The 21,202-nt window shown below is 37.7% G+C and overlaps 1 protein-coding gene across 4 annotated transcripts; it reads right to left on the bottom strand.

The window, feature by feature from the left end:
* Window positions 1-1,134: 1,134 nt before the first annotated feature.
* On the bottom strand, window positions 1,135-20,593 carry chst10 (carbohydrate sulfotransferase 10). Of its 4 annotated transcripts, XM_034300396.2 has the most exons (7): window positions 19,854-20,364; window positions 18,231-18,315; window positions 17,953-18,080; window positions 17,278-17,384; window positions 14,961-15,195; window positions 14,693-14,798; window positions 1,135-14,079 (listed from the first exon to the last, which is right to left on the bottom strand). In XM_034300396.2, the coding sequence occupies exons 1-7, from the start codon at window positions 19,858-19,860 to the stop codon at window positions 13,530-13,532; spliced, it is 1,218 nt and encodes a 405-aa protein (XP_034156287.2). In that variant the 5' UTR covers window positions 19,861-20,364; the 3' UTR covers window positions 1,135-13,529. The 4 variants fall into 4 exon arrangements, with proteins under 4 accessions (XP_034156287.2, XP_026787437.3, XP_026787435.3 ...); XM_026931636.3 differs by lacking the exons at window positions 18,231-18,315; window positions 19,854-20,364 and adding an exon at window positions 20,435-20,593; XM_026931634.3 differs by lacking the exon at window positions 18,231-18,315 and having other exon boundaries at window positions 19,854-20,361.
* Window positions 20,594-21,202: the final 609 nt, after the last annotated feature.

The following is a 21,202-nucleotide window of genomic DNA, read 5'->3' as shown; positions in this document are numbered from 1 at the left end:
CTCTCTGTGTGTGTGTGTGTGTGTGTCTGTGTGTGTGTGGGTTAAGTTTTTATGTAACAGCCTTCTTTATATAAGCAGCAGTTTAATAGCCTGTCCTGAGACAATGATCCAGACTGATTAACCCCAGAGTTTAAACCATAAAGGCTAACTAATGTAGCCTGGTTTTATTATTATTTTATATATATATATATATATATATATATATATATATATATATATATATATATATATATTTTATTATTATTGATAGCCTATATTGACTTTGAGAGCAGTTACATGTCAAAGTAGGTCTGTCACATAACTGTGCTCCTATTAGGTCTGTCACATAACCCCACCTTAATATGAGGTCTGTCACACAATCCTGTCTTTACATAACCTGACAAGATTATTCTAAATACAAAGATCCAAATGTTCTATAAGAATCCCCACAGACAGCATTGTTTTTTTACTCAATAGCTGTCAAATCATCTTGATTTAGCCCATGATCAGGAATTTAGCTTTAGTCTAGAAAAGCGTGGGAGTTGTATGCATCTGCTCTGACCAGCTGAGCTTTCCTCTATGTCACATATATGGATTTAAAACTGCTGTTGATATGGTGATATTGGTGACGTGCTACCGGGAAACAGCAAAACCGTCCGTCCTGAACGCTCTCCTGTGAAGCTTTGCAACAGTGAGAGGTACAGCTTCACTTTAAGAAAGTGTTCAGGACAGAGAGTTTTATGGTTTCTTGTTAACATGACAAGCTGCATTTTTTTGTCTCATTAACTTCAAAAGAGAGAAAAAAAAATCCAGGATGTTGAGGGAACAGCTGATATGTGATATCAGGGACTAACTTGTATCGTGGACATTCCACAACATCAGAGGTAACTATAAATAGGTAAAAAGTACAATGCGTATTAGTCATTAGATAGTTTTATAATGCCTTGCCTTTGAGAGCAGTTACATATTAAAGTAGGTCTGTCACATAACTCTGCCAGTCAAGAGGCATGCCAGTCAAAAGACCAGGAATTTATCTAATTTATTTTCCAGGAATTAAAAAAGGGGTTTAAAAAAATGCCCATCTATCCATTTCTATCCATTGTGGGATCTTATTACCAAAAAAAAAAAAAAAAAAAAAAAAAACTCAAGTAATAATCATTCATATAATAACCCTTAATAATTGCACTTATTTTAGTATCTTTAGTTCCATTAGAGCAGATTTCCTTAATGTTTTGACCAGAGGTGCTGTAAAAAGGGGATAGGTGGGGACAATTCAAGGGACTCGGGGCCCAAGGTGACCCCTCGGAATGAAAGCTTTACAGAATCTGAGATGGGAGGCTTAATCCCTGACATGTTAATCTCCTAATCGCCCACTTGGGCCAGTTTTCTGGAGTTCCTATTGCTGTACATGGCTTTGACTTACATATTTCTTTGAAAATTCACACAATCTTTTGCCTTCTTCTCCGATGTTTTTTTTTTTTTTTTTATTTGTGATCTTGTTTGTATCTTAAGCACCAGTGATTGACAGCTCTGCTGAAACTTATCACTTTATTTTATAACTGGTCTTAATGACTCATGATGATTTCATGTGGACATTTACAGTTCCAGGATATATTCAATTTGTAATTAACAATATTTTTATTTGTTTTGCATATACTTATATTGTTAATGGAGTACTTGCCAGATCTGTCTAGATGCATATCAACACTTCTTTGTTTACTTGCCAATATGCAGGATTTTCACAGATGTGCTTATCACAGCAGTCCATTAAAATGCCATTAACCCATTAATTATTTACAAAAACTGAGAATCAGAGACCATCAGCGTTCTTTAAACCACCAAATGCATATTCAGTTTACCTGTTAAACCACTGGACCCCTTTATAGTGATAAGTACTCATATAAAAATCACCAAACACCATTATTAACAATTATTTACCATAATATAACAAGCGCTTTTGAATTCTCGATTTTGATTGGTTGATTAATTCTCTATAACCACCGTTCTGACAGTAGTGCTGCCTGCACAAATTACACAAGGACTTACAGTATATAGTAAATGATCCAGTTAAACAGATGTTTGTTATGGAAGGAGTCTCCAGTGTCAGAGCTTTGTACCAGTCAGAGGTAAAGCTTCATTTTTTTCCATCATGTTAACGTCAAGAGAGAGAAAAAAAAACAGATGATGATGAGGAAATGACTGTTCTAAGTGATAACAGGAACTAACTTGTTTCCTGGACGTTCAACAACATTAAAAAGTATGACGCGTCATTCTTTAATAAATAAAAATTGTTAGTGTTGGTTCGACTGCTACGCTATAAGAGGAATAAAATACTGGGACGTGCTGTCGTCTGAAAATAATCAACTAACTTCCACATCACCTCGGGCAACCTCTTACTTTATACACTGTTACATCAAAACAATACAACACTCGAGATCAAGCTCGCCTTTGGCTCGTGTCTGCGATCAAATCACAGCTGTGAAGCTATTTGCGAGAACACACTCCCTCTCATGTTCTATTCCGTAAAAGAACACTGATTTGAATATTTGGTACAGAGCCATGTTGTATAAAGAAACACAAGTAAAAAAAGAAACAATGAGAGCATTTAGCTTGTGTAACCTTTTCAACCCAACCTGATATTCCAGTTATTAAAAAAGATGGGAGAAAAGTGCAATATTCAGGCTGAAACTGTTTCTCAGTCCAGGCTTTCTATGCATCTGTAAAAGAGAAGCCAAACTAAATCCAACTGAATTTGTCTAACTCCAGTAAATCACCTACTTCAAAGCACAATGTCCATACAGTACAATCTATACACACTCTTCTTTTATAACATTAAGAACAACCTCAGACAGTTCATTAAAGGTCATGAATGCTTTTGGCAGAAGATCTGAGAAAACAGAGTCCTCATAGTTAGGAGCAACAAGGCTGGATGGGATTTACATGCATTAGGTAACCCTTCCCATTTGTTAATGAATAACAGCAATGAATGCCATATTTTAAAAAAAAATGTCCCCAAATGTTCCAAGAAGCTAAAAATTCAAAATAAAACCAACAAAAACATAGTATGAAAGGAAGTTTTGTCTCCAGACCTGATTTGAAGAAGCTTGTTAATGACAACTGGACGAGTTAGAACAGATATGGAAAACGTATGACCCAATATCAATTATTTTCCCATTATTAATATCTTGACAGTCTACTTTATCATTGTTTTAACTTTAAGTTAACTTAAAGCTGTGAAACCTAACACACTAAATGTCCTGCTGCTATAAATACAATTTATATTGTATGGCCAAAAGTTTGTGGACACCTGACCATCACACCCAAATGTGCTTGTTGAACATCCCATTCCAGATTTAGTCCCCTTTGCTGTTACAATAAACTCCACTCTTCTGGGAAGGCTTTCCACTAGATTTTGGAGCATGGCGGTGGGGATTTGTGTTCATTCAGCGACAAGAGCATTAGTGAGGTCAGGTACTGATGTTGGGCGAGGAGGCCTGGGGTGCCATCAGCGTTCCAGTTCATCCCAAAGAACATGTTTTTGCACTCATCTTTTTGTACACTGTATGAGATCCTTTTAAGCTTTCTCTATAATTATTACTTGTTAGAAAGAACTCTAATCAAATCAAATTCCAATCAAAACCTCTATCCAACAGCCCCGTATTTGGGATACAGCCCCAATCACATGAATGGCATGCTTTTCTAAATTTCAGCTTTTCATGAAATTCATCAATTTCATTTGTATTGCATATCACAATAGAATGAATGATGGAATTGGTCAATAAATAATTTAAAATTTGTATAAATAAAATAAATAAAAATACGAAAATTCACAAAATTAGTTGTAGTGTCTTCAGGTTATATTTGATGTAATTTCTGTATTTGCTCAGTTGTTTATTATTATTATTTGTTGCTGTATATATTTATTCAAGTTATTTCTTTTATTTAATCTTTTCGATGTTTTATATTTTTCCTCCATGTGATAATGAGGTTGTGTGTTTTTCACACCCAGGCACAGCAAGATCAGGGAAGATCAAAGTCATTTTCTAAAACAGTGTTATTGCATTACACAATACACTTTCTAATTAATTTTGTGAAACACAATAAATCATTTCAGATTTAAAGACCATTTCAGGATTAAAGGCCATCAGATTTGGGCTTCTCACTGTCATACGTGTTCACTGTTGAGTGATATTTATTGCCTTGGCAGCTCTTTTTTCCTAATCAGTGTTAGCTCAATGAAACATTGTTCCTTGTAATGACCTGTTTTATGATCACCAATGCTGATTAATGTTTTGTTGCTGAACATTTTTACTGCCTTTTTATTGTCACATAATTATTTGAATGTAGTGCACCTGTGTGCAATTAAAGCGTCACATGCTCTCAATGTAAATACAACTATTCCTCAAAGATCCCAGAGTTTTGTTAGAGAACATAGCTAAACAAACAGCATCAGGAAGACAAAGGAGCTATCAAAAGTCCAGGACAAAATTCTGTAAAAGTATCAGTCGGGGTTTGGTTATAGAAAATATCCCAAGGAACACAATTAAATCTATTATTAAAATGAAGAAAAAAAAAAAAAAAAAACCCACACAAAAATGAAAAAGCACAACTGCGACTCTGCCTAGAGGAGGCCATCCACAAAAGGTCAGAGAACAGGTAAAGGAGGGCATTAGACAAAGAAGCAGCAAAGAGGTCAAGGGTAAATCTGAAGGAGTTGAGCGATCCACAGCTCAGATGGGATAAATGGTGAAAAGAAAACCATTTGGAGTTTGCCAAAAGTCAAGTTGGAGACTCATGTAGAAAAAGGTTCTCTGTGTCTGATGAGACAAAAACTGAACATTCTGGCCTTGGCATAAAGTGCTACATTTGAAAAAAACACAACACTGCTCATCATCCCTAGTGAAGCATGGTGGTGGTAGCATCATGTTGTGGGGATGTTTTTCGTCAGCATGGTCTGGGAAACTGGTCAGGATTGAGGGCTAGATGGATGGATACAAATACAGGACAATCCTAGAAGAAATCCTGTTCCAGTCTGCAACAGCCCTAACCATATTACTAAAGCTACAATGAAGTGGTTCAAAACCAAGGATGTGAATATGTTAGAAGAGCTCAGTAAATGCCCAGACCTCAATCCAATTGAGAATCTGTGGCAAGACTTGAAAATTGCTGTTCACCAACAGTCTCCATCCAATCTGACAAAGCTTGCGCAATTTTGTCAAGAAGAATGGGAAAAATAACAGGATCCAAAGGTGGCTCTACCAAGCACTGACCCAGAGGAGTGAATACTTATGCAGCAAACAAATTGGAAAAATGGAAGTTAAGGTGTAGTTTAAGGTGGGGGTGAATACTTTTGCAGAGCACTGTACTAGAAACAATACACCAATTCATTACCTAGCTAACTAGGATGAACTGAAAGTAATATTTAGTTATTTAACTATATTTAATGTAAAATAGATTATGTTCTACATTATTTATTTGAACATGTGATTACAGCAGACAAAGCTGGTGCTTCATTTGCCCAAGATGACAAAAGTCCATGCCAGGTTGGGGCCTGGTCTGCAGGACTGCAGCTGTACTGCTGTGCCAGTTGTTATGAAAAGGTTAAGAACCTCTGATCTGAAAGTATATACGTGAAGGATTATTGCTTGATAATGGTTGGGAAAACATAGATGCCTTTTATAGCTTTAGTGCCACAGCTAACGCAAGTACATTAGTGTGAAGTGCTAGCCAAAGAAGCAAGTGTTATTCTGTCAGTGGTTTTTATTGCTTAAGTCATTGCACAACATCTCAACACCTGGACAACCCACTAATCAAGATTTAACAACTGTTTATGTTTACCGTTTTCACTGGAACTCAGTTACAATGAATATAAAATGTCTACACACCTGTTAAAATGGCAGGTTTTTGTGATGTAAAAATAGAAACCAAGATAAATCATGTCAGAACTTTTCCCACCCTCAACGTGAAATTACAACCTATAACAATCAGAAATATTTTAGGGAAACAATAAAAAAGTTACAATAATCTGGTTGCATAAGTGTGTACACCCTTTTAAAATTGGAGATGTTGTTGTTTAGAATGAACCAATCACATTCAATCTCATGTTCAAAAGTAATTATCATACAGCTGTCATCAATGAAATTACTATTATTAACCCCAAATAAAGACCAGCTGTTTCTGTAGGATTTTCTTGACATCTCCTTGGCTTCATCCCACTGCTGAAGCCATGGTCCACAAAGAGCTTACAAAGCATATATGGTATCTCACTTGTTGAAAGGTATCAGACAAGACAAAAACTTATCAGGGAGGCTACCGAGAGACCTACAGTAACATTAAAGGAGCTGCAGGAATATCTGACAAGTACTGATTTCTCTCTGCATGTGACAACAATCTCTCATATTCTTCACATGTCTGGGCTATGGGGCAGGGTGGCTAGACAGAAGCCCTTTCTCACAAAAAACATCCAAGCCCAACTAGATCACCCCAAACCATGTGGCAAAATGTGTTATGGTCTAATGAGACTAATTCCAAAAGGTATAAAAATTCCATAATTCCAAAAGGTATGTTTGGTTCTTTTTGTCACCAAAAGAACACCATACCCACAGTGAAGCATGGTGGTGGCAGCATCATGCTTTAGGGCTGTTTTTCTTCAGCCAGAACTGGGCCTTTTATCAAGGTGGAGGGAATCATGAATAGCGACAAATACCAGTCGATTTTAGTGCAAAACCTTCAGGTGTCTGCTACTAACCTGGAGATAAAAAGGAATTTCACCTTTCAGCATGACAGTGACCCAAAGCAATCATCCAAATTAATAAAGGAATGGCTTAACCAAAAGAAGATCAATGTTTTTGAGTGACCTGGCCAGCCGAGACCTGAATCCTACTAAAAATCTGTGGGGTGACCTGAAGCGGGTTGTGCACAGGACATGCTTTTACAATTTGATGGATCTAGAATGTTTTTGCAAGAAAGAATGGGAAAATATTGCCAAGTCAAGATTTGCCATGCTGATGGACTCTTACCGAAAAAGACTGAGTGGTGTAATAAAATAAATGGCTGTTTTAACAAAGTATTATTTTAAGGGTGTGCACACTTATGTAACTAGGTTATTGTGAGGTTTTTATTTTTCTTTTTTCCCCTATAAATGTTTCTGGTTGTTTTTCACTTTATTTGTATACTTTGCAATTTCACATTAAAGGTGGGCAAAGATCTGGCAATTTTAAGAGGGGTGTGTAGACTTTTGTATCCACTGTATTTATTCTTTTGCCAGTTTATAGCTAGTCAACAAACTGGAACAAACACTTAGGAGTGTCAGATGTCTGACCATCTGTTGCCTGTGTAGCCATTAGTGTAGCAGTGCATTCAGAGCAGCCGGTGTACACTGGAGTCTGATATGGAACAACCAAAGGGAATAAGGAAACACTATGACATATCTGACAAATAAATAAGGGAATAAATAAGTATATGATTGTGTAAGAAAAGAAATAACGTATTTGTGTGCATTTATTTCAGCGTATATTTACTACAGTCAATTTTCAGGTAATTTTATTTGTTTTACATCATTTCTTTTCTCAATTCTTTATTATTTTTATTATTTTCTGTCATTTCTGCCATTATACAGAGGACAGAGCTCTATATGCTACAAAACCGAACGTAAAATGAACACCTAAATAGGTCAAAAGCTTATTCTGGGACACAGTACAACAGTCTATAAAAAGTAACAACTTTGGTTGTCTTTGTTGGTGGACTAGTTATTGCATAATCATAATGTTGATAATCAAACCAGTGCACTAAGCCGGCTGTGGGCTGTGTGCAAAAACAACTGCCTCTAAAACTTTCCTAGGAAGAAGTCCGAAGCTTAGGGTAAATGGACTTTGGTGTAATCCGCATGGCTCCATTCACACTCTAAGCTATTATCATATAAAATACACCTAATAATGATAAACACTATTTACTGGCACACAGAACACAATGGCAGGCTCGACCTGTTTAAATTCATTTAGTCTCTACCGTGTGCTCATTTCACACGGCACGTGTGCAGGCTCTACAGCGCAGCACGATGACTCACCAATTTATGAAACCTTTTATCAATCCTTCTTCTTGTTTCTCTGCATCATGCTGCTATCACATGTATGAGCAAGTTTAGGCACTGGCTGGGATGATCCATTTCCGTTCCAGCACTTCAGAGAAAGACAGAACACAGGAACGGCCCAAAGGTTAGATTATATAATTTGCCCTCTCAGAGAACATTCATATATTTCTTTGAAAATAATGTTTGGATTGTCAGAGTGGTCCTTAACGAAATCAAACGTTGAAGGTTCAGAGATCAAAATGATGTTTGGCATGTTACCGCAGTGCTTAACCAAATCAAAAGTTCAGAGATCACATCAGTGTGTTCAAGAGAAGTATTCAGTTTTTTTTTTCTTCTTTCCAACAAGACTTCTTTTACAAGCATCCATATAAAGAGGTCGTAATCAAGAAACTGGAAGGCAATAAAAACAGAGAGACAGAGAGATCCAGAAACAGTAGAATGCAGTCCTGAACATTAGCCTAAGGCCATTTTCACAGCTGACAAACCATCTAAGCTGGCACAGTTTAAACACGAACAGACTGTCTATTTACTTCTTAGCTTCAGAACCTATTTTTGTGCTTTGAAGGCTGGTAAGTGCAAACAACATACATTTTTAAGATTATTTTCCCTAAAAAAACACCACCTGTTGCTTTATATCTTTTCAGATCTAAAGGACCCCAGAGAAAGATGTTTCTCCTCACCCCAATTCCTGCACTGCACTCCAAAACTACTTTCCAGTACCATTATTAACACCTTGCTCATCTTCCCCTTATTATTTCCCCTTGGGGAAACGCAGTTCAATCTAAAATGCTCCTGAACTACTTTGTTAGCTCAAGTGAAGTTTGTTAGACAAGCCCTCGGAGGCCTGAGAGTTTAGGCTAAAATGATTGTAGACCCCGTGAGAATATTTGGCCAGAAGACACAACAAATTGTGGCAATTTCTTGTTCAACAGGGGAAACCTGGCAAATGAAGATGTTACGTGTGAACAGGAGAAAGAATATACGTGCTATGGATGGGCCCACATGCATACAAAGAAGATCATACTTCCCAAAAACAGTTTATGCCCAAAGACTCACACATTCTTCAGTGAATAATCTTACCTGGATAGGGTAGATTTGTATCTAAGAGCTGCTGCTGTACTCTAAAAGACTGTCTTGTGCTTATCCCAGGACTCTTATTTATAATAAGCTCATGCTGAACACTTTTTGACTTTACACTATATAACTCAGGAAGAGTAAATGATTTATAATCGCAGTGTCACCTAGAAGAGGTTAGGTTCAATTGTGAGTCTCAGGGAGTTTTTCTTTGCCTCTGTCGCCTCTGACTTGCTCATTAGAAATCAAAATGTACATCCGGATTCAGGGCCGTTTCTTGCTATAAGCAGTCGCTTAGGTCCCCCAGACCACCAGGGGGCAACATGATTTTTCACAGAAATGCAAAAAAGCACTTTGCTAACATTTGGTGAAAAGGTTTATATATCATTCAGTTGCATGGGGCCCCCTTGTGATGTGAAAACAATAGAAACTGCAATTTATATAGCTAAATTAGGTAACTAACATCAGATTTTCATGAAGACCGGGTGAGCATGAGTCATTCATATCTATATGGGGTGGGAAAAAAAAAAGAAACAAAGAGAAAAAAAAAAAAGAGGAGAAATGGGCATGTGCAATAAAATGTTTCATGATATTGCCAAATGATATGACCTCTTTATGTGTATACTTGTAAAAGAAGTCTTATAGGAAAAAAATATGTCACTTGACATAGCCAAATGATATTGGTTAAAAAAAATCAAGAAAGCAAAAATTTTAGTGTTCAAATGCACCGTAATTTATTTTATTTACTTGATTATTGTTTCTTTAAATTTATTTATTTATTAAATATAATTTACTTGTTTAGAGATTTAATTTCGTGTCTACAGTTCTTTTTCAGTTGTTTCTTTTTTACTGTTTATTGAACTATTTCCCCCTCATCCAAGATAATGAATTATTAATTCTATTCATCCTTGCATATAAAAATAATATGATACTGCATGTGGGGGCCCCTGAGTAAGTTGTCACTTTGGGCCCTAAAATATTCAGAAATGGCCCTGTCTGGATTTCTGTAAACATCGTCTACTGTTAAAAGTGCTATATAAATAAAATTGAATAGAATTGATGTTTCAATAAGGTTTTATGCACATTAAATCTTAGATTTCTCTGAGTGTGAGATTGTGCTAATTAACCAAAAAGATATTTTTCATAATCTTAACCCATCCTAACTAAGGGTGCCAATAATTCTGAAGCTGAGCATTACTTGATTCAAGTCATGTAGCTAATCCAGCTATAAAGTGTTTGCTTCAAAGGGCAGGTGTCTTAAGATCGTAAAAAAAATCACTCATCATCCTCCGCTTGTGCTGCGAGTGGCCACTCGTGACAGACGATTCCGAATTGACAAAGTTGTGTTTATTTGCTTTGCTTCTCCTTAACCTTCCTTCCCCCAAACCCATTCGAAATCTGTTCTTTTCATTTTTCACCTCTGTGTCACATGCTCTAGACCACACAGGTCTGTGAGCACATTGTCGTTCACACAGGGGCGTTCGGTTTCCTTCAGCTCCATGTGAATTAACTATGCTTTGACTGTATGGGGGGGGAAGGCTCTTAACAGTGGTTATAAATGAAGCGCAGTGGTCACGCGATTCAGAAAAAGAGAGCATGCAACACGGCACAAAGAGGACGGCAAAGGGAGTGCGTTGCCATGACAACCGCGTTTTTGCCCACACTCACGTTCCCTTCAGAAATGACAGCCTTTTAAATGACCTTCAAGCCACAGATGAGAATCTTAAGCTGTTGTGTCTCTCAGGAACACAAGGTACTCAGCTGTGTTGGTGTATAATGCATTAAAGTGGAACGAGCGGAAGTCTCAAAAGTTTCCTGTACATTTTATATATAATTAATTATGAACTCAAACACACGTTTTAATGGTTAAAGATGATACCTGACTGTAGGATTAGCTATAATCCTTTCCAACTGTGGCTTGTTTGAGTGAGTTCCTCACTTCCTGTAACATGACCTTTACATTTCACACTTTGGCCATGAGGTTGTAAACTCTAGTCTGGATAAAATCAGCAGCCTTGTATTGTTGTTGTGTGTTAAACAGAACACTGAACTTTCTTTATCTGCTATGAAAGAAAGATGTTTCTTATGTTAAGCTTCTTAAAAGGCGAGTCAAGAAAAAGTGAGTCATATCCTGGCCATGACCATCACAATGTACTGTAGATTGTTTGTAATCTAGGGGATGTGATGAGAACACGTTGTTCCTTGAATGATGTGTGTATAATAAACTTCTCTGTCGCTGCACTTCCCTCTAGTGGGTGATGCGGTTACTTATTGAGAAAGAAGATCAAGTCCCAGTTAATTCTCCATGGCCTCATTGTGACCATCACATCGTATTAAGTGAAGGATTTCTCAGAGCCCATGAGAAGGTGCGTGTACGTTTTAACTTGTACACTAAATTTGTCAAAGGAGTACAAAATTAAGCTCCAATCATTTTGTACCTAAAAATACTTGGAGTATAGTAGGTCATTTCAGCACACAGTAGGAAGCAAGACTGAAAATAGTGATTGCAGTGCATTTTGGTCTAAAGAGCTCTATAAACTACAAAATACTGAACATCTAAATAGGTCAAGTGTCTATTCTGGGACTCGGCACTACAACCTATGAAAAGCAACAGCTGCTTTGACTATTTTTTTTTTGTTGTTGGTGGACTAGTTTATAGACAACACAGTGATTACTGAAGTACCAGGTCAAGTCCCAATTCATTCTGTGTGTTCTATAAGTTTCATGAAATGCTTAAATCAAGATTCCCTCATCTAATATCATTTAGTTAAATGTTAACAAACCACAAAATGTAAGCATAAGCAATGTTAAAGCCAAATAATGAACATCTGTAGTATAAACTAATACGTTTGCGATGATTATTTGGTAAAATTCATAAGTGAGGTTAAATGATAGGTCCCAGTTATCAACGATCATGCTAAATTATAAGACCTATTTTTAGGTATGAAAATAATAAACATTCATCAATAGAAGTGTTTTTAATTAACATTTAAATCATTAATTATTTCGTCAACAAAATCACTGTTGATTTTTTTTGACAGCTAGATTCTTAATATCAAGATATTTACAACCTGGGCATATTTCATACCCAGAGTTTAAGCCAAAGCTTAAGACTGTATAGTAAGAGAATGCCATTGGGCTCCAATTACACAACAATCTCTGGTGTGCTGAAAGCGTGCACATCCCAGAGATGGACAATAGACACTACACAGCACCCGGCATTATGGTTTTCCCTAAAGACAAAGACACACAGTGTGTCATTCATGAGGTTTTTCTCCATGGAATACAACAAGGACGTTCTTTCCCTGATTATTTGTCAAATTAGGGCTGAAAAGGATCTTGTGCTCGTCACATACATGGACACAGAAGAACAAACATGCACTGGGATGTGAAGGAACTGATTAATAATCTTTAATTGAAATGATTCATTATCTTTAATTGAAATGATTCATTTTCAGCATGTTGAGTGGATTCTGACTAAAGTTGTTTTGAAAGTGAAATAACTAGACAGTTTAAATGTATTTGGGCCTCATAAAGGCTACGTTCACATTACCAGGCTGAAGTGTGACAAACTTCTGTGTACTGTGTAGACAAAAATCTAATCTTTTCAAATCAGACCTGAGCCACTTTCATATACGGTCTTAGATCAGATACATGTGGCCATGTGACACGAATGAGAACATGGTCAGATCGGCAAAACAACAACGGAGGACAGCAACAGCAGTGATTATACTGTATTCAGTGGAAGGATGGGGAAATTGGTGATTTACGTGATATTTTGTAAATTGATGGATGAGACCTATCGACTAGAATTCATCAAAGAAGCTTGTAATGTGAACGTAGACGAAATGGGCAGAATTTGATCGTATAGAAAGATAACGTAATTAACTGGTCCTGCCTAAATATTACTATCACTGAACTGTTTCTATTTCTCTATTCCCGGAATAAAGATTCACATTCAGTCTGAGATATTTTAATGTTTATTAGAAAGCTATGGTGGGAATTCTCAGTATTATTATTCTATTAGTAATCAACCATTTCTGTAGGGAGAGTCTGAGAGGCAGAAATTTGGATGACATTTCAATACGAGTGTATTAATAAAGAAAAACTACTTCTCATAAAGGTAGTCTTTAGTTCATAATCTGTTATTTACTTTAAAGTGACACTTTTTTTTCTTGGACACAACTCTTTTTAGATGATCTCAGAACAACTCTCTTGCCCTATAATGAGGCCAAAAAAACCTCCCTCAAATTCAGTTCTGTAAACGACGCAAATAACCGTACGGGTTCAACGTGCCTCATTTCAGTTTGACTGGAAGTTACAGGAAGACCAGAGTGACATAAGAACCGTTTCCTCTGATTAAAAAACTCTCTAATAAATCCAAATATCAGTCGAGCAGGAAGTCAGGTCTGTGGTACCCAAAAAGGCTAAAATCCCCCTGGTAGCAAGTGTAAAGGCGTCGTATGTCCCTCTTGCTGATCCCAGAGAAGTAGCGCTCAACCTTGGTCCGGTTGTAGCGTGTTATGCCTTTAGGGATGCTGGGATACGATACCAAGTCCTCAATTCCAGCAGCTTTAAGGATATATGGCGCATCTTGCTCAAGAGTCTCGTGATGGCCGATTACATCATAGGAAATGTCACAGGGAGCACAGAGTTCAGCGTATGTTAACCAGTGGATGACGTGCTCTCCAAACTGGCGGTCGAGATGTTTTCGGCCCTGCTCGTCACCCAAGTAGCGCACAAAGTCCTCGAAGTGCAGACCGGCGCTTCCAGGGGTGTCACGGTGACTTTTGCGGTACTTGCGGATGATGGCGGGGGCGATGCTGTGCTTGTACCATGGCTCGAAGCGTGGGTTCTCCACAAACTTGTCCTTGAAGGCTGATATGAGGCGCTCGAACGGGTCTCGGACAATGAAGAACTTAAAGTATGTGTTTAATCTGAAATGATTCGAAGGAAAATAGTAAGTGCTATTGTAGGATTAATAAGGTGTCAGAGGAGTCTTCAGAAATTAGAGGAGATATGTTTAAAAGAGCAGATATCAAGATAGTCAAAGGGGTCTCACTTGATCTGAAATGGTGTTTAATTAATCAGGAAGTAAGGAGGAATTTTTAAGATTATACAGAAGGATTAAACTGTTCTATTGAAGAATATACAGTATATCAGTATATCATATTGTCAATATATTGAGCTAATGTATTTTCAGACAGATGTGAGATCTTTCATGACAAAGATCTTGTATATGTGTTTAACCTGAAATTCAGATTGAGTAAAATGTAATTAATTATTAGATTTCAAGGCAGTAGTAGTTATTATTGCATTATTAAACGGTTCTGTTTATGCATAGCAAACTTGGTGATATCACAATGTTCATATTTTTACACATTTACTGGAGTATATTATCGTGGATAATATCATTACTGCATATAACATGTCGCTGAATAGATTACAATACATTTGGGAGCGATTCTTACACTAGTTTTGCTGAAATTTTACACAGATAATTTAGATTTTTTTTAAAAATTATACAGTGTAAAGTGAACTTTTCCAGACCTTTCCGTGATCTCTGCGTCACTCATAGAGGACAGGCGAGGTAAACCGTTTCTCTCGTGGTCATGGACCACATTCTCAGGTATGTCTTCAACCTTGGAGAACTTTCCTAAAAATTCACAATCAAAACACAAAGCAGTGAGATGAATCACTATTAACATTAGTGCCTATAATGTAGAATTCCACACAAGAGAAAGATCATGTTCATGCTTTATAAATCTGAAAATCCACATATAGTACTAAAATGCGTGTGCTGAATAAACCCTCTCACCATTGAGGACAATGAGGACCTTCTTCCACTGTGTGTTGCCCACCTTGGGCGTCTGGCAGAAAAGAATCCTGTGTTTGTCGCACACAAAGATGCGGTCGAGGACGAACTTGCGCAGAGGAGTGTGTGTGAGGTTCCGGAGAGAGGAGTTCCTGCAAACGCTGGACAAAAGCTGCAAACGCTGCACCGTGACCGACTCCCAGTCTGAGAGCTCCACCTGAGTTGGGCCACCTGAAGACTACACACACAAGCACACTTCAATATGACATTTCTTTATATATATTCTGTATACACATTCTCTGCTTATTACCTAACCCAACCTAAATGTATTTTCAGCTCACTCTGTTGCAGTTTATATTAAGTTTATATTAATGCTCGTTCTAATATGTTATTGTTTCTATAGTAACGACTTTGACTAGTACTTGCGTGGCAGACGCGCCACATAAACAGATTTTAGAAAATATGTAATTGTTGTTTTGGAAGAGGAAAAAATAGAAATAAAACACTTGGACATGCTGTTCCAGAAAAATAATCAACTCCTTCTTCTTCCATTCCTTACACGCATAATGAATATGCTGAATAAAGGAACAATTATAAAACAGCAGCTGTCCACTTGATTTGATTCGCTTCCATGATTGGTAATGGAAATAAACTTAGTCACGCAGAGAAGTAGTAAGTGCTTTCAGAAGTAAACTATTTTCCACGACTCGAGTCACATGAATGGACTTTTTCTCCAGAAGAATTTCGTCGTCTGAATACCGCTTTATTGACTCACATCGACATGAGTGCTAATCTTGTTTAAATAACCTAATTATGTTTTCATCAATGCTGAGAAACTGATGAGCTAGTGCAAATAAACAAATGTCACGTGTGGAGTGCTGGATGTGGAGTGCGGTGAAGCATGAGGACACGGAATGCATTGCCTGCAGCGTGTCAAAGAAAACACAACAATCACGTGACTTCTTATTTATTTATACATTTATAAACTACTGCAGGCGAACAGCAGTCCTCATTACAAGTGTGTGTAAAAATATAAACGTAATCGCTTTTCTATTTAGTTAATTTAATCCCAAATTTGTCACGTTATATGCACTTTAATCTGTAATTTAATACAATGTTGGACATAGACTGCAGCTCAAGCACTACAAAAGGACTGGATTATTAGCACCCTTCATGAAAATGAGCAAAAATGTTAATACATAAAAACAATAACATGCAATAAGAGAGATTTCGAGCCCAAACATGCAGGGACATTGTATCGTTTTATTTACACATTTCTTTAAACACCCAAGCAGTGCAATTGTTCCAACAAAACACTGGTTTCAAAATTATCGCCACCCTTAAAATGACTATTTCGCAATTCCTGCCCTGGAGACAATAAAAGCACTGAGTCTCTTCCTGTATTGTCTAACAAGGTTAGAAACACTTGTCGAGAGATCTCAATCCATGCAACATTTTTAGCTCTTTTATATTATTAGGCTTGTGTATGTGGACTTCCCTCTTTAAATCAGACCACAGGTTTTCAGTAGGGTTAAAACCCGGAGACTGCGAACCACTGATGTCTTCTGGGGACTGAGAGCAAATGAAAAGATGTTTTTTTTAAAATAAGAATTACAGTTTGTGTGTATTTTATTTTATTTTTTTTTATACCTTAGGGACGTCAATACTTTTGGCACATATTGTTGGAGAGAAAATACTTCTCAACTTCTCAAACATCCAAGACACAGATGCTGTTATTCTTTAATAGTCTTATTAAAATAATTCTTTAAGTAAGGGTGTCCTCTTTAGCATTCCAAGTTGCCTCAGACTGATGACTCTGCTTTGCGCATATGTGAAACCAACAAATGAACTCCCACAAGCTAGAGATGCTCTCTCATTAGGGTTTGTTTGTGGTTTACTTTGTGGTCCACTTGATTTGTGTCTTATGAAAACAAAATGGTTCCAGTGTTCTTTATGGCTTAAGAACGTGTCCTGTTTGTATGTAGCTCACAGCTTTTAAAAAAAAAAAAAAAAAAAGAAAAACCACAAGTGGAAAAAAAAATACTCTAATGGCTGCCCACGGGACGATGTGGTCCCATGACAAAATAAGCAGTGTTGAGTAGCAACATGACTGACAGAGGCATTGTGGCACTAGCAATTATGCCATTGTGTTAGGCAGCAGTAATAATGTATCAGTGACATATAATATAAGAGTAATACTGTATACTGTATTACTATATCACTATTATATGTAATGTATGCATGTATTTTTTTTTTTTTCCCAACCCCTTACTGTACATGAGAGTCACAAGAAAGCCTAAGGCATTAAGCCGACACTCACCGCTGCAGAGGGCTGTGAGGCTGCGCTCTGTGAAAGCTGATGTAGAGGTTTTACAGTCTTTATGGATGGAGAGGTCCAGTTGAACAGTACAGGCCTTCCCCCGTAGTCTGAAACAGAGAACATGTGCAAGTCTTTAAACACATTTAGGTCCAACTCTACAGTTCCTTGTATGAGTATTCACCCCCATGATCAATAGCTGCTAGAACAAGGAGCTAGGTACAATAAATATAAAATGCTCAAAGCATAATATGACTGATTGAGCTACAACTATACAGATGCATTTTATAACTGACAAAAGGGATGTTCAGATTTTCAGAAGAGCCCCATTGTACTGAAATGATACAGTCTACATAAGTCTAGGTTATAGCTTAATCATTTCTGTGTCCTTGTCACATATTTAGAGCTGGATTCTAGTCTCTCTGCATTAGTAATAGTGTATCAGTACTGTCTCTGCAGTAATCAAGTTCTCATGAAATTCCCCAAATTATTTAATAAAAAGAAAATACTTGGCAAAGCATTTAGCATCATTTGTAGACTGATTAAAATTTCTGTAACCTCAACTTGAAATGTCTTCCTGTATTTCTTAAAGACCCACAGTATGTCACAATACTCAATCTGTTTAATAGTGCCATAGTATGACCAATGTAAAATCACAAGAGACCCTGTGAACCGTACCGTCCGGCATTCTGAAGCTGAAGTTGATGAATTTGCTGACGAACATGAGGATAAGCAGCACCCATCCGCAAGCGCCGACCAGCAGCCAGTGACGGCGCATCATTGGGCCATGGAGACACTGGCGAAGCCTACAGTACAAAACATTCACAAACATCCAGAATTATTCACAAAGTACGAAGAAATTGATCTTGGGACAGATGTCGCCACATGTTGCAGTAATATGAGTGAGGAAAAAAAAACCCATAGAGCATAGTTACATAATTAATACCAGTTCATACCTAACAGTGGTTAATATTTTGGGAGCACAAAAGATCCAGTTCCAGAGCCTCAGAGTTCCAGTGCAAACATGTCCACGGAATAAATCTGGGGTAAATTGTGTGCAATTCATCTTTAGCCAAATCTCCAGACTGCCAAAAAGCCACTGTTGGGGTTCTCAAGCAAGTCCCTTAACCCTCAAACGCTCAGCCCTATGCTTAGATTGGATTCTTTGTCATTTTGGATAAAACATTCTGCCGAATGAACAACTGGTTGTGTGCACAGTTAAAAGCCATGGTGTAACTGGGGTTAAGATCTGGGAGAAAAAGCTGTTAAGGAGAAAAGTGTATTTTTGCCATGCCACACCTACTCCACATGAGCCAAGCCAGGGTGAAGTTTTACAGAACTACATGACTAACGTCTACAGCATGAAGCCAGCTCTTTAGTCACAGGATGGTCATAGACTGGTGTAGGACTGATTATGTACTGAAAAATATCTGCCTGGAAGCATGACGCACAAAATACATTTCAGATTAAAATTAAGATCCAGTGTAATAAACTAGTGATTGCCTGTAAAAGGATTAACTCTCTAACAAAGGAGTAGATTCAGGTCACTCCCATACATTTCACCTCCACACCCATAGATTTGACCTCCATTTGATCTTCTAATATTTCTGGAATTTAATAAACCCCAAAACTGATGGCTATTGTTGTCAACTGTAGTCTGAATAACAGTTTCCATCCATCCATCCATCCATCCATCTTCTATAATACTTATCCTACACAGGGTCGCAGGGAGCCTGGAGCCTATCCCAGGGGACTCAGTGGACACAAGGCAGGGGACACCCTGGATGGGGTGTCAACCCATCCCAGGGCACAATCTCACACACACACACACACACACACACACACAACGGACAATTCAGAGATGCTGATCAGCCTACATCACATGTCTTTAGACTAGGGGAGGAAACCGGAGTACCCGGAGGAAACTCCCACATCTTGGGGAGAAAATGCAAACTCCGCACACACACAGGGCAGAGGAGGGAATCGAACCCCCATCCCCGGAGGTGTGAGGCAAACATGCTTAACACGGAGCCCCCTGAAATATCAGTTTCTTGATTTTTGTAAAGATATTGTTATATAAATGTAGCTTGCTTACTTACTCAGTCACTTTCGATAGAAAATAGACAGGCTTCCAGAAAGTTCCACAGAATAGCTGGTTCAGGACTTGAATACAGTCATTTTTTATTTTTTTAACCTTTATTTAACCAGGACATCTCTTGAGATTAGCAATCCCTCTTCTCTGAGAGAGTCCTGGACTTGTTCTACAAATTGCTATTTGCTTTAATTTGTGACTTCTTTTTCTAGAAGTCCTGTTTTTTTTTAAGGGTTTTGCAGCCTACAACTGTCTCTTGAACAACTAATTAGCCATTAAACTCACTCTCACATAAATGTGATTTATATTACTGCGTATATTAACAGAGAAAATTAGGCACGAAAACATCACTATAAATCAAAATATTTCCAATCAGAGGCTCACTAGCTAGCTCATCATTTACAGCTACACTGTGGAGACGCGCATGCGCACTAGCTGGCTCTTTAATATCCTTTTTGTTTTTGTTTGTTTTCAATATTCCACTTACCTTTCATGTATAAAAAACACTGCTCTTCTTTTCGCCATACAAAAATAGTAATATATTAAGTATACCCTTTTTATATTCAAGAATATCTTGAAAATATATTACAGTATATTCCATGTCTATGTTATATTGCTCTAAGCGAAAGTAACACAGCCTGACCGTTAGCTCACATTGCTATGTTGCTCAGCTAGCCGGAGTACTGTTAGCTACTCTCACCCTCTGTTACCTTAAATTCATCTTCTATACCACTGAAAAGCTAAATATAACGACTAAAGCAAAACAGTGTCAAAACAGAACAAATTCATACGCTAGACACCGCCATTCTTACAAATTTAGCTAGCTGACACTAGCAATATAGCGAGGCTCGTTTCAGACAACTGCTGAATCCCAAATTGATCCTTATTGCACGTGTAGTGCACTAAATAGGGTGTTGAAGGTATTGCGTCACAACCTAAGAAGTGCACTCATATACGGAGGAAGGAGCCATTTGAGATTGAGCCAGCGCCTTGTTAGCTGCACGTATTTACAGTCCATAAGCACTACACGCAGATAACAGGCGTTAGTAAACAGTTATGTGGGTTTACCTTTTTAATAAGAATCAGACGTGATAAATGATATGTTGTGGCATCTCGTCTCCTCTCGCCGATTTGATTCGACATGTCCGGTCATTTCCGTGATGTTTTTTGGCCATTTTCTCTCGACAGGGCCGCTGCTGTGATGAACTGTGATGCTGCATCTCTTCCTACTGTACATGCAGGGCCACTCCTGCCCAAACCTAAATGAATTAATAATAAATAATAATAATAACAACATTTTCTGCAAACATTAATGCACAATTATACATACATAATGCACTTTATATTGGATTCACTTAAAAATAGAAAAAAAAAGTAATTGTGGTATGTGCAAAAGTTTGTACACCCTACTAAGTCAGTATTTAGTAACACCCCCTTTGGCAGAAATCACAGCTTGCAGACACTTTCTGTAGCCACCTGGGAGTCTTTCTATTCTTGTTTAATGAACATTCACCCACTGTTCCTTGCAGTTCTCAGATATTCCTGAGTCATCTTGCATGCACAGCAAGTTTAAGGGTTTTCTACCTACATACACTATATGGCCACAAGTTTACCTGACCATCACACCCATATGTGCATCTTCTCCAAACTGTTGCTTCCAAAATTTGGAAGCACAGAATTGTCTTGAACGTCTTTATATGCTGTAGCATTACAGTTTCCCTTCACTGGAACTAAGAGGCCCAAAATTGTTCCAGCATGACAATGCCCCTGTGCACAAAGCGAGATCCATGAAGACATGGTTTGAGAAGAACTCGAGTGTCCTGCACAGAGCCCTGA

The sequence above is a fragment of the Pangasianodon hypophthalmus genome, chromosome 26 (assembly GCF_027358585.1).
Source record: "Pangasianodon hypophthalmus isolate fPanHyp1 chromosome 26, fPanHyp1.pri, whole genome shotgun sequence".
NCBI lineage: Eukaryota > Metazoa > Chordata > Actinopteri > Siluriformes > Pangasiidae > Pangasianodon > Pangasianodon hypophthalmus.
This window is presented reverse-complemented; position numbering and strand designations above follow the sequence as displayed.